Source organism: Pituophis catenifer, unplaced genomic scaffold (assembly GCF_029215685.1).
Source record: "Pituophis catenifer annectens isolate HBS135680 unplaced genomic scaffold, rPitCat1.0.hap2 SCAF_14, whole genome shotgun sequence".
NCBI lineage: Eukaryota > Metazoa > Chordata > Lepidosauria > Squamata > Colubridae > Pituophis > Pituophis catenifer.
This window is the reverse complement of record NW_027256894.1, coordinates 14,253,675-14,270,951: the sequence shown is the minus strand read 5'-3', so window position 1 is coordinate 14,270,951 and position 17,277 is coordinate 14,253,675. Positions and strand designations below refer to the sequence as shown.

Genomic DNA, 17,277 nt, shown 5'->3' with positions numbered 1-17,277 from the left:
AATGTTAACACCAACAAACAAATGAACGAACAAAAAACAGAGCCCAGGCTACATGGGTAGGTTTTCCCCCAACCCTGTGCCAGAGCAGGTTATCTGGCAAGATAAATTTACTCGGAAAATGGTGGAAACATGCCCAAATCAGCAAAATCTTCTATGTTGTAATTGCCAGTCCCTTGTGTTGGATCCCCTGGAATAGGTAGCATATCCTGTGGAAGAACGAAAAAGCAAAAGAAAATGTGATTTTGGTTTAACCTGGGGGTAAAAAAAATGCACTCGTTTGAAATTTCTGCAATTCAAGACCAACGCTTTGTTTCGTTGCAAAGGAGTCAACTGAAAAAGGAGCAGAGCAACTGGCAAAGAAATGCTTCCAAAATAAAAGTTAAGACCAAGGGTATCTGTACCTGGTATCCTTCATCAGCTACCCAAGGCTGCCCATGAGTCAGCCGTGATCTCCTGATTTTTTTGAATTCAATGCTGCCCGATAAACGTAAATACATTCACAATACATGCATACATTTCCCACTGTGCTTATGCAGCCCATTTTCTGTCAATCTCTAGTATGTGGTAAGCAGTGGTGAAATCCAATTTTTTTTACTACTGGTTGGAGATCCAAGTTTAGGTTTCAAGAGACGTGGTGGCACAGTGGTTAGAGTGCAGTACTGCAGTCTACTTCTGCTGCCTGCCGGCTGCCTGCAATTCAGCAGTTCAAATCCCACTCAGCCTTCCATCCTTCCGAGGTGGGTAAAATGGGGACCCAGATTGTTGGGGGTAATAGACTGACTCTGTAAACCACTTAGAGGGCTGTAAAGCATTGTAAAGCGATATATAAATCTAAGTGCTGTTGCTATTGCTATCTAAGGAGCTCCCCTCTTCTGGATGTCTCCAAGCAGAGACTGGACGGGCAGTTGTTATGGATGCCTTAACGTGAAATCCAATAGCGAGCAGGAGTTGTTTGTAAGCGTTGCTATGGCTCCTTCCAATTCGATGACTCTATGGAATCCCTAAAGCTAGAACTATGGTGCCCAAACATATTTTGGTGGTTCGCACTTACCTGGAACACTTCTGTCTGGCTAGTTTGCTGGTGAGGATGCTGCTCACTGTTTTGCTGGTTATGGTGCTGGCTTTGCCATTGGGACCAGACCTCTGAAGGCCGTCCTTGAAACTGTCCACTACTTTGGCTGCTTTCTGCTGAAAGAAACAAAAAGAAAAAGGAACCACCGCGATGATTCTTGTGAGAAGCACCCCTTTCTGTGAAACAAAATGATGATAATGCTAGCACTTTGTCTGTGGGTGAATTAGCGCCAGCACTGGGAACCTTCAAATGCCTGTGGATCGGACTGAATCCGTTAGCAACAAGATCCCGGCGGACAGAATACCTTATCCTTCTAAGTCTTTCCTCCTTCCAAAGCCCTCGTTTTGTGAACAAATCAACTGGTGATCAACAATAGAGTTTCACCTTCCATGAGATCATTCTATGCTTCTCTGTGCAAGGGAAAAAAAATTCTCCCTTTCTCTAAGGTAATGAGAGGCACAGTGTTATCCAGGCTAAAGAAAATCTGAGCAAGGTCTTTGCAGAATATCAGGTTAAGACCAGAGATAGGCTGGGTTCACGGGGGTTCGGGAGAACCTCTAGCTAAGATTCTGTGCAGCTCGGAGAACCCCCAAATCCCACTCCTGGCTGGCCCCGCCCCTCCCAGGAGTCCCCACGTGGCCCGTTTTGGGTGCAGGTAAGTGCAGGGCATGCATGGAGGCTCGGGGAGGGCAAAAAACGGGCCTACCGGAAGTTCGGGAAGGCCGGAAATGGGCCCGTTTCTAGCCTCCAGAGGGCCTCTGGAGCCTGGGGAGGCTGTTTTCGCCCTCCCAGAGGCTCGAGGAAAACCTCTGGAGCCCAGGGAGGGCAACCAACCCCCGCTGTGGTGCAGGAGGCCAACTAGGCCATGCCCACCATGGCCACGCCCACCCAGCAACCAGGCAGAGAACCCCTTGCTAAAATTTTTGAAGCCCACCTCTGGTTAAGACTCATTGCCTGTCTTTGATCCTTAGGGTAGGGCTTCCCCCTCTTTTCTGTCACTTCGTACAATATTCCTGTGTACCGCAAAGTAGCCCCTTCTTTAAAACATTATCTAAATGCATAGAAAAAAGTCCATCAGGAGTCAAAAGGAAACATTTTGCTCCCAACCCTCCAGAAAATGAAGTCTTCCCAGGATGATTCCTCAAACTGTAGGTTCATTCTTTCCAAAGGAGAACATTAAACTTCTTTATTATAATAAGAATTAGAAACTTGTGCCTTGGTGGTGCAGCGGACTAAGTGCTGTTATGTAGCACTTAGCTGCCAGCTGCCTGCAATTAGTGCAAGTTCAAATCTCACCAGGTTCAAGGTTGACTCAGCCTTCCATCCTTTCAAAGGTAGGTAAATTGAGGACCCGGATTGTGGGGGCAATAAGCTGACTTTGTTTCTACAAAGTAGAAACTTTTGGGGGGTCCAAAAGCCCTAATAAGCAGGTATATACAAAAGAATGAAGGCTATTGCTATAAGTGCATTGTAAGCCGCCCTGAGTCTTTGGAGGAGGGCGGCATATAAATTGAACTAATAAATAATAAAATAAATAAACTTGCACTAACTTTTCTATTTGTGAATGTAGTCCAAAACGCCTACTTTTTATATTAATATATTATATTACATTATATTAATAATACAAACAATGGTATAATTATCCACATGTTTTTCCAGATAAACATCGTTTGATGCTGATCTTTTTAAAACAAATCCTGTTGGTAACTTTTGAGTTAGAAGAACCAGTGTCCTGAAAAATACACACGCTAGACATTAGATTCAGTGTCCGGAACAGCTAAATCAAGTTTTGTTTCCCCTTCTCCTTGCCTTAGGCTGGAATAATTCACTGTAGAACTTTCAAAAAAGAAAAAGAAAAAGAAAATAGATATTTTTGTTTGCGTACGCTTTGATGTTTATATGCTCTCTCTTCACCTTTTGTTTCTGACATTTCCACTCACACCCTCTTCTGAATTTTCAGTGAAGTCTGTCTTGGTCAAGAATATTTTATTCTCAATTTGCTGAATTGAGAACACATCCTGTTCAATTCCCCCCCCCTCCTTTTTTTTCCCGGGTTTTTTTTTTTTTTAATTCAAACAGGAGCAAATTGTCAGATGAAAAGGAATCAGCCTGGAAGAATACTGGGCTATTAGCCAGTCAGAATTTTTAAGTTTATTTTTTTTGCAATCACAATGGCCCTTATGCACACAGATAGTTCAAGTCTTGTATTTTGGCTAGCATCACTTTTGGAACAGTCTGTTCGGTATTTTATTCCAGAGAAAAGGGCTTGCAAGAGCCAGTGTCATGGAAGCTGCCAAGAGTAATAAAGATAACCCTTGATAGGGGCCATGGAGTCAAATCTTCTAGACCAGTGGGTGTTTTTTTTTTTTATTCAAATTTGACAACTTTAAGATATGTGGACTTCCAGCCCTCAAAATTCCCCTGCCAGTATGGAGAATTTTGGCAGTCGAAGGGCTCATATCTTAAAAGTCACTGAGTTCTAGACAATATTTTCAGAATATTGCTTTGCCTTCTCCCTCTTAGAGCTGAGAGAGGAACTACCCCAAAGTCACCTAGTTGGTGGGGCTAGAATTCAGTGTCTCCCAGTTTCTAGACTAGTGTCTATAACTACTACACCAAACCAGGGGTGAAATTCAAAATTTTTCCCTCCCTCCTCACTCCTGGGGGAAGGATATTGCAAAATCTCCATTCCCACCCTATTCCATGGGAAGGATATTGCAAAATCTCCATTCCTACCCTATTCCATGGGAAGGATACTGCAAAATCCCCATTCCCCCCCCACTCCTGGGGGAAGGATATTGCAAAATCTCCATTTCCACCTCACTCCGGGGCCAGCCAGAGGTGGCATTTGCCGGTTCTCTGAACTACTCAAAATTTCTGCTACCGGTTGTCCGAATTACTCAAAATTTCAGCTACCAGTTGTCTGAATTACTCAAAATTTCCGCTACCGGTTGTCTGAATTACTCAAAATTTCTGCTACCGGTTCTCCAAACTACTCAAAATTTCCGCTACCGGTACTCTGAACTACTCAAAATTTCTGCTACCGGTTCTCCAGAACCTGTCAGAACCTGCTGAATTTCTCCCCTTCACAACTGACCCTTAATACCTGCTATTTCTATGATGCAACGACTACCCTATGTATACTATCTTGCTTTATTTCTTTTGGACAATTTCTCTAATTTTTTTCAATACAAGGAGTAAAAAAGTAACCACTGCAGCCTCCCCACAGTCATGTGATCCAAATTCAGAGGCTTGGCAACTGACTCCTATTTATGACGGGGCCCTGTGATCAACTTCTGTAATCTTCTGACAAGCAAAGTCCATGGGGAAGCTAGATTTGTGTTACTAACACAACCGTATTTACTAATTTAACCACTGCAGTGAGAAAGGTCGGAAAATGGGGGCAAAACTCAACTTAACAGATGTCTCACTTAGGAACAGAAATTCCTGGGCTCAATTGAGGCCGTAAATCAAGGACTACCTGTATATATTAATGCGCTAATGCGGTTAAGAGCAACTTCCATACCTACCGAAGCCCGTCGTCCTGTTAGCTAGGCTGGAATAGGCGTTTCCACTTGGAGAAGACGTAGCTGGACTGGAAAGGGGGCTGAAGGAAGCCGGATCAGCAGGGTAACTATGGCTGGATCCAATGGCAAAGGGCGACGATTGTGCCTTGCTGGCTTGCGAAGGAATTTGCTGAATGGAGAGTAAACCCCAAAAAGTTGACATATCTGTCCACATTTCTCCAAAACATAAAAATAAAAAAATGAAGCAATCCAACAGAGATCCAAGCTTAGCCCCGACAGCCTCGTGCATTACAGTATCAGTGTCTTTTTTCAGGGCTAATTAGGTCATTTGCTTTCGTTTTTATTGCTTGGCTATTGTAACTCAAAGAACTGGTGGAACCGAACAATTAACTTGTGGAACTGAGAATTAACCAGTTGGAACAGAAGTTGCCTTCAGAAATCGTGGATGCTCCATCACTGGAGGTTTTTAAGAAGAGACTGGACAGTCACTTGTCTGAGATGGGATAGGTCAGGGATGGCGAACGCACATGCACAATAAGTACCAAAAAGGGAGCACTTTGCACGCACGCTTGCACTTGTCAGGGCCCCAACCTGGAAGAGAAGCATGCACGCACCGGATAAGGTACTTCTGGTTTTTGGTGCACCGATGTGAGCTGGCCAGCAAGTCTTCCGGTTACTGCTGTGCATGCACACGTGACAATCAGCTGGCCGGCATGCATGCTCATGCCGGAAAACGGAAAACCAGCTCTTCCGGTTTCTGGCACTGCCTCATGCACAAAGGCCAGCTGATTGTCGTGTGCGCATGCCCGCCAGAAACCCGGAAGAGGAACGGGTGACGCTACTCATGCCAGGCAACATGGCTCTGTGTGCTGCTTCGGGCATGCATACCATAGGTTCGCCAGCACGGGTATAGGTTCTCCTGCTTGAGCAGGGGGCTGGACTAGAAGACCTCCAAGGTCCCTTCCAGCTCTATTCTTATTCTTATTCTTATTCTTATTCTTATTCTTATTCTTATTCTTATTCTTATTCTTATTCTTATTCTTATTCTATCTGTCTGTCTGTCTGTCTGTCTGTCTGTCTGTCTGTCTATCTGTCTATCTGTCTATCTATCTATCTATCTATCTATCTATCTATCTATCTATCTATCTATCTATTCGATTTATATGCCGCCCTTCTCCAGAGACTCAGGCAGCTTACAATGCATTAAGCAATAGCCTTCATACTTTTGTGCATACCTGCTTAGTAGGGCTTTCAGCCCCCCCCTAAGTGGTGTTCTTTTTTATACAAAGTCATCTTATTGCCCCCACAATCCGGGTCCTCATTTTACCTACCTCGAAAGGATGGAAGGCTGAGTCAACCTTGAGCCTGGTGAGATTTGAACTTGCAGTAATTGCAGGCAGCTGGCAACTAAGTGCTACTTTAACATCGCTTAGTCCACTGCGCCACCAGGCTCTTTTTTTCTTTTCTTTTTATTCTTATTCTTATTCCTATTCTATTCTATTCCATATTTTATTTTCTATTCCATTCTATTCTATTCTATTCTATTCTATTCTATTCTATTCTATTCTATTCTATTCTATTCTATTCTATTCTATTCTATTCTATTCCATTCCATTCCATTCCATTCCATTCCAGTCCAGTCCAGTCCAGTCCAGTCCAGTCCAGTCCAGTCCACTCCCACTCCCATTCCCATTCCCATTCCCTTCTATTCCGTTAGAGGAAATGCTTCTCAAATTTGTAGCAGACACAAACCTGATGGGATGCTGCTTTCAGGTGTTGTCGAGACAGAAACTATATTCACTCAGGGATATTCCAAAGCATCCTTTGGAGAGGAAGTCTCGTTATCACTCTACCTTCCAATATGCCTCTTGTGATCAAAACGATAGAGCCCAAAATGTAACACACGATTGCTCTGCCCAAAAATAGATGTCATTAAAGCCAGCTTTTTGAAATTAGTTGCCATACCTGTCCAGAGAATGGAGGGCGACTTCCTGTCCAGGCGACTTGGCTTTGATTTAACTGTCGAGAAATCTGTGATAGGTTCTGTCCTGTTGATGAAGAGGACTGGATGTCGTTGACACCTGGCACATGGACCACAGATGAGCTGCAAAGAAGAAAATGAAAAGGGATTTGGAAGATTGCTTGACCTCTAGTCCCTTCATTCTACATGGACCAGTCCAGATATAATTGTATGTGAGGTCGAGGTCTTTGGTGCTCTCCGGGCTTGATAAGTTTTCTTGAAGACATTTCATTGCCCAACTAGGCAATATCATCATCAATGCTAGAAGTGGGGTTTCTGGAGAGGAGGAGGAGGAGGAGGAGGAGGAGGAGGAGGAGGAGGAGGAGGAGGAGGAGGAGGAATTGTGGGGTCCTTGGTATTTATGGACTTGGTTGTTTTCTTACAGACTTTTCATTACCCAACTAGGTAATATCAACAGTGCTAGAATATGCAGATAAGCAGAGATTAGCGCCAAGATTAATACAATCAATAAGTAAAGGCTATTAATGCACTGATGGTGTTACTTAGTTATATAATGAAATGTCTGCAAGAAAACAACCGAGCTCAGGGAGCACCAAGGACTTCTCATTTCAAACCTGAGCTACAAATATTCTCTTCTATTGATATAACTGTATGTTGAATCTGGCTATTTCTGAACTCTGGTTTTCCCCTAATAATACTGAGGTCAAAAGATCCTATTCACGAATGCTTGCTCAATGTATGCCAAGTGTTGATTCGCTGCCTTTATTCATTCTGCCACAAGTCACAGTACCTGAAAGATTTCCCAGAATGTCCTGGTTGAAACGGGCTCCCTTGAGAGTAGATCTGCTGGTTTCCTGTTGTGGAAGCTGAAGGCATCATCTTTTTATCTGCTGCAAGTGTAATCAACAGAAAGAGACGGTTCAAAAACTGCAAACTAGGGCATACAAAACCTTTGCTAGACCAATTCTCGAATACAGCTTGTCTGTCTGGAACTCGCACTGCATATCGGACATTAATACAATTGAGCGAGTCCAGAGATATTTCACGAGAAGAGTCCTCCACTCCTCTGCTCACAACACAATACCTTATGCCACCAGGTATGAAATTTTGGGTTTAGGGTCTGACCTAAACATAATACACAAAATTATCTGCTACAATGTCCTACCTGTCAATGACTACTTCAGCTTCAACCACAACAATACATGAGCACACAATAAATACAAACTTAAAGTAAACCGCTCCAAACTCGATTGCAGAAAATACGACTTCAGCAACAGAGTGGTCAATGCCTGGAATGCACTACTCTGTGGTTTCTTCCCCAAACCTCCAAAACTTTAACCTTAGACTGTCTACTGTTGACCTCACCCCATTCTCAAGTGGTCTGTAAGGGGCGTGCATAAGCGCAGCAACGTACCTCCCATCCCTGTTCTAATGTCCCCATTTATTCGTATCCATTTCCTGTATTCATAACTGTGTTTATACTTATATCTGTTATCTTATACATGCTTGACAAATAAAATAAGTAAAATAAATAAATAAATAAAACAAGGCAACCGTCATACAAACCAGGTTTAGCTTCAGTCCTACCGTTGTGGCTGCCAAATTGGCTTCGTAACCATATCCTGCACCTAGCCCTCATTCCATGTACTTCCTGAGAATGCTCAGGAAGATAAATCTATCTCAGCATCTACTTCTGTCCTATTGTTGCAGCACCATTGAGAGTGTCCTGACATACGGCATTCTTGCATGGTATGGGAGCAGCTCTGCAGCGGACAAAAAAGCTCTACAGAGAATCATTAAAACTGGCCAGAATATCATCGGAGTCCAGCTACCAGCCCTGGATGACATCTTCGAATCTCGCTGTTTGAGAAAGTTGCATAACATTCTGAGACTCTTCCCATCCTGCTTACAATCTTTTTGGACTCTTGCCTTCTGGCAGAAGTTACAGAACAATTAAAACGCGAGCCACACGTTTTCTGAATAGTTTTTATCCCAGAGCTATAATTGCACTCAACAATGAACTAAAGGGCCACCATCAGTGAGCTGTTGGACAGCATTACTTGGTCTTGTTGCATGCATGCTTGGGTGGTTTAGGGGCGGGGGAATTGTGATGTGTGTGTGTGTGTGTGTGTTTGGAGATTGTTATGTGTGTTGGACCTGGTCTTTGGGTGTTAAGTGAATTTCGTTGTATGGATATACTGTGTATATACGTACAATGACAATAAAGTTGTTAGTATGTATGTATGTATGTACGTATGTGTAGCCCGCGAATGTTGTTTCATACTTCTGAATCTCTTCTAATCTTTAACAACAAAACACAACCATGGCAACATCATGAACCCTTTCAACAGCAACAACAATTTGGTGGGTAGGTGGCCTTTCAACTAGATGCTACCTTCTTGTCTTCCAACTGTGTCTGTGGGATGATGACAAAATTCCTCCTAAGCAACGTTGCGTTTGAATGAGATTGCTCGTATGATGTTGCCACAAATCAGAAGAACATTCTACAGATGCCCCAAAGGTGCCTTTTCAAGACGCAACTGGACTTTCTGGGGTTTTTTTTTGAAGGCATTTCACTTCTCATCCAAAGAAGCTTCTTCAGCTTAAGACTGTGTCAGCCCTGGAGGCCATCTTTTTCTTTGGATCTTCAGGGCTGCCACATTTAGTGCTGTGGGAAACTGGGAGGGGGGATTGTATGGAGCAGGGGCAGTGGTGGGTTGCTACCAGTTTGCACTGGATCAGGCAAACTGGTAGCAGCGGTGGCAGGAGGCTCCGCCCACCTGCCCGGACGTCTCTGCACATGCGCAGAAGCATCACGCGAGTGCATCCACGAGCAAACCAGTAGCGATGGGATTTGAAACCCACTAGTGAGCAGGGGTGAGATATATCATCATAATAACATTCCTTTCTCAGAGAGTCAAGGACATCTTGCCCTGCATCTGGAGTGGCGTGACTGGGAGGCATCTCCATTTGGGAAGGTGCATTGATTGGACCATGTGATGGACATGTGGGTGCAGTGGGAAGGGACTTGGGCTTTCTATTGGGTGGAGAAAACTTGGAAGCTTTCAGATTGGTTTTCCCAGATGTGCCAATATGACATCTCTCATAAAATGGAACTTTGAGGAAGTTCTAGCCTTGGGGTCTTCTTTCATTGGGAGTGTTACTTGGAACCCTGATAGACTGAGAATCTCCATAGACATTGTATAGATGCATTTTGCATATTCAACTAGGTTGACATATTCCTTTTGGGTCGGTTTCTGCTGTTCTTATTTGACATTTGCTCAAATCGAAGCATAGTATATGGTCCATTTTTGTTGGCTTATCATATTGACCAAACTTTACTGTTTGGTTATTTTATGCTTTAAAATTCTCTGCAAAGCCATTAAATACATTAATTCAGTAAACAGATTATGTGTATAGATGACTGCTGCAATCTTCAGCCCACGAGGAAGGGCGGTTCACTTCTTTGGAATCTGTCCTTCCTCTTCATTTTACTGCTCACAAGACTCCCATTAAGGAGATTATGGGGTCTGTAGCACATTAGATCTTTCCTAGGTGAGATCGCATGATGAAAAAGCATCTTCTTGACCAACAGAGTGCTGATGTCAGAATTGCAAACTTTTGATGTATGCTTCCAATTGTGCCTCATCTTCTCGCCACAAATTGCAAAATCAGGGTTTCAGAAATAAGGCTCAAATGCAGGCAGAAATAAAGTACGCATCTGAATTATCTAATAAGAAAAGTTCACCAAGGGCATCCTATTGCTTCTCTCCTGGCTTCTGTGGGAGCAAATCATGAATACAGTGGGTTCAAAAATTAAGTTGTTGACCAGGAAAGCAGAGTTCAGCTCAGTTTAACCTTATTTATTTTGGCCTTAAGCCATGACTTGAAGAACAATGGCAAAGCTGTACCAAATTGCAAATCGACCCAAGATGTTGCAAACGACTGTCTAAAGACATTGTATTTATAATTGACTCTTGGGATCAGCTTTGAAAATCTTGGCCAGATTTAGCATTTGCTAAACAAAACTGTCTATGTTAGAAGGGGCAGTTCAGTAGAGTGACGTATTAGGATTAAGGAAGGTCAAATTTCAGCCTTCCTTTCTCCAGAATGAGCTGGTGATCTTAAATAAGTCATTCCCTTTTAGTCTGACTAATCTTACAGGACTACTGTGTGAATAAAATCAGGGTGTACGTAGAAAGAACCATACATCAGTTTCTTGGAGGAAAAGCAGGAGGGGCATAAATGTATTATGGTTGGCAATCTTTTTAGCTAGGGATGCCTTTTGCAAATTATATGAGCCGTGGTGGCGCAGTGGTTAGAGTGCAGTACTGCAGGCTATTTCTGTTGATCGCCAGCTGCCAGCAGTTTGGCAGATCGAATCTCACCAGGCTCGAGGTTGACTCAGCCTTCCATCCTTCCCAGGTGGGTAAAACGAGGACCCAAATTGTTGGGGGTAAGAGGCTGACTCTTTAAACTGCTTAGAGGGGGCTGTAAAGCACTATGAAGCGGTATATAAGTCTAAGTGCTATTGCTATTGCTATATGCACACATGCCCAGCAACAAACACTCAAAAAAGAAAAAAAAGGAGGGGGGAAGAAAAAAAAAAGAGATCTATCACTTGAGCATTCAATTTTCACAAGGCGTTGGTGTAGTGCAGCCAAATCAGGTGAATTTGTGAAATTTCAGTTCAAAATAATAAACATTTACGTCCCATTTTTGGAGGCCAGGGGCACCTTTGTTGCCAAGCTTTAAAAAACAACATTTGGCATGACTATTTTTTGCTAATAAGTCAATCAATCTTCAATCAGAACAGAATTGGAAGGGACCTTGGAGGTCTTCTAGTCGAGCCCCCTGCTCAAACAGGAGCCCCTATACCATTTCAGATAAGTGACTGTCCAGTCTCTTCTTAAAAGCCCCCATTGAGGAAGCACCCACAACTTCTGAAGGCAAGCCCTTCCACTAATTAATTATTGACACTGTTAGGAAATTTCTCCTTAGTTCTAAGTTGTTTCTCTCCTTGATTAGTTTCCATCTGTTGCTTCTTGTCTTGCCATCTGGTGCTTTGGAAGATACGTTGACCTCCTCTTCTTTGTGGCAGCCCCTCAAATACTGGAACATTGCTATCAGGTGTCCCCTAGTCCTCCTTTCTCCAAGCTAGCCATACCCAATTTCTGCAACCGTTTTTCATATGTTTTAATCTCCAGGCCTTTAATCATTTAAATTAATCATTTAATCACTCCTTCAACTATTGAGCGACATAGGCACTTTCACCAAATGGGCATCCTCGAAACGTGCCAGACTACAACTCCCATAATGCTTAGCCAGCACGGCTGTGCAGGCTGAACATTTCCAGAACTAGGATGCAACACGATTGGAGGAGGCAAGTTTAAAAACAGCTGCAGTAGATCAAGGTTTCTTGACACTGAAAGGAACTCCAACTGGAGACAAATAGCATCTGGGATCGCTGTCGTTACATCCCAGACAGAAAACAGTATAAAAATAGTAACAAACATTTGTCTATTATCCAGAATTTTCACCCTCCCCCCCACTCCCGAAGCTGAAATTCAAATTGTGCATGAGGACCTCTTAATGGGAACTTCTCAACAGCAGAAAATAAAAATTTGGATTTGGGCTTAAATTAAAAAATGTGGAAACGTTGCCACGATGTTGAGAAATCAATGACAAATTCCTCCAAGAGACTGTATAGCATCATTTAAATGTCTCTGCTCCAAGCACCGAAGCCAAGAAGCCAGGTTTGCCAAACAAAAAGCCATCTAGAAAATCTGATTTCTGATATTTAGGTATTTGTTTCTATTTTTTTGGACAGGGATAAAAGAGAAGTGAGTTATATCTAACTTGGGAGATGCAATAAATGCAGATATTAAAAAAGTTCTTCCTGAACTGTATTATTTCTTTTTTTGAAGATATTTTTTACAGGATCTGTTGCTTATAAACACATGGTCGGAGCAATAGGGGATATTTTCATTTCCCCCCCCTCTCCCCTGCTAAGATACGTGCTTGACGGCTGCAGAGCAAATGTCCCTAGCATGATAGGCTTCTCTGTGCAAACTACAGCTATTTGCACGCACTGGCTCAGAAAAAGTCAATCCAAAATCAACACTATGCAAAATATGTAAAAGTAACAAGTACTTTGCCTCTATTCCTTTTTTAACGGCATCCTATGTCAAAAATGGTTCCTTGATGGCTTGAAGCAAGTGCAAGGAATTTAATTTTTTTTCCCCAGTTGAAGTTACATTTTATATTTGCCAAAAATAGTTTGTCATGAAAGCGACTGCCTGCGAAGGCTCCTGGATTGGGGCTGAAAGGTGAAAGCGGAAGCAGGATGCTCCATCCCGTATTTGGGTAGACCAGGTTGCCCTGATAAAAAAACACTTTTCCAGTTGAAGGTTGCAACCCCTTGGCATCATCTCTTGGGAGTTACATGGTGAGCGCATCTTAAAGAGAAGAGCAACAAAAGAGGATTATGGGACTGGAGGCTAAAACATATGAAGAACGGTTGCAGGAACTGGGTATGTCTAGTTTGATGAAATGAAGGACTAGGGGAGACATGATAGCAGTCTTCCAGTATCTCAGGGACTGCCACAAAGAAGAAGGAGTCAAGCTATTCTCCAAAGAACCTGAGCGCAGGACAAGAAGCAATGAGTGGAAACTAATCAAGGAGAGAAGCAACCTAGAACTAAGGAGAAATTTCCTGCCAGTGAGAACAATGAATCAGTGGAACAACTTGCCTCCAGAAGTTGTGAATGCTCCAACACTGGAAGTTTTTAAGAAGAGATTGGATAACCATTTGTCTGAAGTGGTGTAGGGTTTCCTGCCTTCAGGTGCTTTGGAGAATAGCTTGACTCCTTCTTCTTTGTGGCAGTCCCTGAGATATTGGAACATTGCTATCAGGTCTCCCCTAGTCCTCCTTTTCATTAAACTAGACATGCCCAGTTCCTGCAACCATTCTTCATATGTTGCCTCCAGAAGTTGTGAATGCTCCAACACTGGAAGTTTTTAAGAAGAGATTGGATAACCATTTGTCTGAAGTGGTGTAGGGTTTCCTGCCTTCAGGTGCTTTGGAGAATAGCTTGACTCCTTCTTCTTTGTGGCAGTCCCTGAGATATTGGAACATTGCTATCAGGTCTCCCCTAGTCCTTTTCATTAAACTAGACATACCCAATTCCTGCAACCATTCTTCATATGTTTTAGCCTCCAGTCCTCTAATCATTTTTGTTGCTCTTCTCTGCACTCTTTCTAAAGTGTCAACATCTTTTTTACATCGTGGTGACCAAAACTGGATGCAGTATTCCAAGTGTGGCCTTACCAAGGCATTATAAAGTGATATTAACACTTCCCGTGATCTTGATTCTATCCCTGTTTATGCAGCCCAGAACTGTGTTGGCTTTTTTGACAGCTGCTGCACACGGCTGGCTCCTATTTAAACGGTTGTCCACTAGGACTCCAAGATCCCTCTCACAGTTACTACTATTGAGCAAGGTACCAGATATACTCTACCTGTGCATTTTGTTTAAATAAATAACATAAATATTGGTTGTATTTTGCTTAGAGAAATAAAGAGGTGTGAAATTCTAAACAGGCGGGGGGATCATTCGGTTTGCAAGATCCTAGAAGTTCACCCAGCGATCCAGGGCTATTGTTGTCACTGGAAATAACCAGCTTCAGGGAGCAATAACTGTTAAAAAAACATTTTCCATGATGGATGGAAGAAAGATGACGGCATCTTGAAAGAAGGAGGCCCAGCTGTGCTGCTGTCTCCCAATGACCCTTTGTTACAAACAGTGAGATGCTTCTGCCTTGGCTAAGAACGCCTTGCATGGTGATTAATTAATAACAAATGTTAAAACTTCATCAGCAGCAGGGAAGGTTAGGAACAATAAACAGAGGGAAAGATCACAATAGAAAGAATCCTAAAATACTTCTGGAAAAAAAAACCCAACAACATTTTTGTCCCCTCTCTGGAAAAAGCTAGGGTGATTTATTGACTTGCTACTCGTGCCCAGCTATCAGCTGACAACAGTTATTAGAGATGCAAGTACCATATTTTTCGGACTATAAGACGCACTGGAGTATAAGATGCACCAAGATTTCAAAGAGGAAAACAAAAAAAAATAGTTTTTTGCCTCTGTGCATCCAGTTTTTGCCCTCCCCGGCTCCCAGGAGCACTCTGAAGATCTCCCAAACCCTCTAAGCATCTCATTTTTGCGAAAAACGGGATGCGCAGAGAGTTTGGGAGGCCTGCGGAGTGCTCCTGGGGGCTGGGAGGGCAAAAACGTGATGCGTGGGGAGGGGTTGGGAGGCCAAAAATGTGAAAATAAGCCCATTTTTCACCTCCCAAACCCCCCATACATCTCATTTTTGCCCTCCCAGCCTCCAGGAGCACTCCTCAGGCTTCCCAAACTGTCTGCGCATCCTGTTTTTGTGAAAAATAGGCCTGTTTTTGGCAAAAAGGGACACGTGGGGCGAGGTTTTGGGAGGCCAAAAATGGCTGTATTCAGTGTATAAGATGCACCAACATTTCCACCCTCTTCTAGGGGAGAAAAAGTGTGCCATATACTCCGAAAAGTACGGGTATATTGTTTTGTTTTGTTCCCTTAAATAGCAAAAACACATAACTGAAAGGACTGTTTTGAAGCCAAGTCCTTCCCCTATGAAGAAATCCAGGATTTTCCATTAAATATGTAGCAATGAATTGGGAACTGGGGAGAAGTCAACTCTTACATCCACTGCTAAGAATAGAATAGGTTGAAAATAAAAGAATAGTCAGCCAGCTACTACAGCTGTAAGACCTCTGCATGCAAAGAAGTCATGTCTTTACAAACCACCCTGAAGATTGGGGTTTCTTGCTTGGCGAAGTTACCCGTTTTTGTAAGGGCTAAGTATGGCTTTTTAAAATTTTTATTTCTCCTAATTGGAGAAGACTCAACATCTTCTGACAAAGATGCCTTCATCAAATGCTAAAAATCTGCTATTTTGATCATGTTACCAATGAAGAAGTGCTCCAAATTACACGCAAATTATATATAATTGTCACATGCAGAAGACTCCAACATGCAGGTCATATACTTCATGTGGAGAATAGCAATAGCCCTCTCTAAGCGGTTTACAGAACCAGCATATTGCCTCCAACAATCCGGGTCCTCATTTTACTGACGTCGGAAAGATGCTGAGTCAACCTTGAGCCGGTCTGGATCGAACTGCTGGCAGTCGGCAGAATTAGCCTGCAATACTGCATTCTGACCACTGTGTCACCAGGGCTCTATAATCAAACAATCAAATTCGCAAGATGGCAATGAGATGGACCTTCCCTTGATGCAAAATGATCAAGAGGATGCCCTCAAAACATATGTCAAAGAATGTTTGTAGATGACTTAAAGACCTTAAATATCACATGGGAAAATGCTGAAGTAGTCATCCCAAACTGAAAATACTTGCTGCTTGAGATGCTACATAGCATAGGAGAATCTAATGCTAATACTAATAGGAGACACCTTCCTACATTGCCATTTTGTGAGCGCGTTAACACTCTCCAAGTGCAATCATCCATGGTATCCCAAATCCACAAGCAAGGAGTTAACTTAGAACAATTCAACTTGGGTTTGAATGTCCCCTTTTCCCTGTTATGTGCTTTCCACTGAAATAGAATGTGGGGTTTAGGGTTCAGGGGTGAAATGCTACCAGTTTGGACCGGTTCGCACGAACCGGTAGTAATAAATGCTACCGATTCGGCGAACTGGTATTTCTGACGATCAGCTGTGCCATGCAATTTATATTCACTAGAAAGCAGGAAATTAGCGAATCTAAATTGCGAGGCACAGCTGTTCCCCATTCCTTGCTGTTCTACTTACCTTTGTAGACTCAGAAAAGGCTTCTTAATTCTCCTTTTTCAGCGCTATGTGGTAGCGCCTGTGGTGTGCATGCACACAAAGCGCGCATTTGGTACGCACCGCACATGCAAAGCGAACTGGTAATGAAGCGAACCGGTAGCAGACTTCAGAGCATTTCTCCCGTTAGGGTCTCTTGATGGAATGTCAGCTGAGAATCCAAAGTAACAATAAACTTAACTTCTACTGAAGATGAAACTTAGAGAACGTATTTTACTTACAAGCAGTTATGCCAGCAAACATCTCCGCAAATCTTGGATCTCTTTCCTGGGTGAAGATGGTGTCCGGCTTTTCCACTGCTTTTCCCCCCTCGTGAACATTAGACTGTATACTTGAAACTGGGACCTAATTACAACAGGCAAGAGAGAAGGAAACCACAATTTCTTTGATGGCTAAATTTCCACCCAATTTAGTTAGAAACAAGCCCTTGTTCCCCAATTTGCTTTCTGCATATTTCGTTTTTGTACTGCTCTTATTATTCCTTGAACCGTAGGCATGCTGGCTTGGTAGTTTGCAACAGTAATGAAGTTGTTGCTTGAATGGTATGGATCCAGCTAATGTGGCCTGCAGTTGAGGTGGGTGAGAGACACCAAGCGAACTGTGGCAGAAGTCAAACACAGGATATCAGAAGCATTCTCACATTCACTCATCTCAGGTGCTTCTAGGTCAGGGGTCAGCAACCTACCGCTCTGGAGTCGCATGTGGCTCTTTGGGCCCTCTGCTGAAGCTCCCTGTCAGGTGATCCCAACACTGGCTGACCCCACCCCTTGCCCTCCCCTCCCAGTCACT

At 43.1% G+C, this 17,277-nt stretch overlaps 1 protein-coding gene across 1 annotated transcript in view; it reads right to left on the bottom strand.

Moving 5' to 3' along the window:
* Nucleotides 1-107: 107 nt before the first annotated feature.
* ARNT2 (aryl hydrocarbon receptor nuclear translocator 2) overlaps nucleotides 108-17,277 on the bottom strand; it is an 86,396-nt gene continuing 69,226 nt past the window's right edge. The window contains exons 14-19 of the mRNA XM_070953921.1: nucleotides 16,710-16,833; nucleotides 7,371-7,470; nucleotides 6,565-6,703; nucleotides 4,603-4,768; nucleotides 1,052-1,188; nucleotides 108-206 (exon numbers count right to left, since the gene is read on the bottom strand). Of these exons, the coding sequence (XP_070810022.1) occupies nucleotides 108-206; nucleotides 1,052-1,188; nucleotides 4,603-4,768; nucleotides 6,565-6,703; nucleotides 7,371-7,470; nucleotides 16,710-16,833 (765 nt within the window). The remainder of the gene's footprint in view (nucleotides 207-1,051; nucleotides 1,189-4,602; nucleotides 4,769-6,564; nucleotides 6,704-7,370; nucleotides 7,471-16,709; nucleotides 16,834-17,277) is intronic.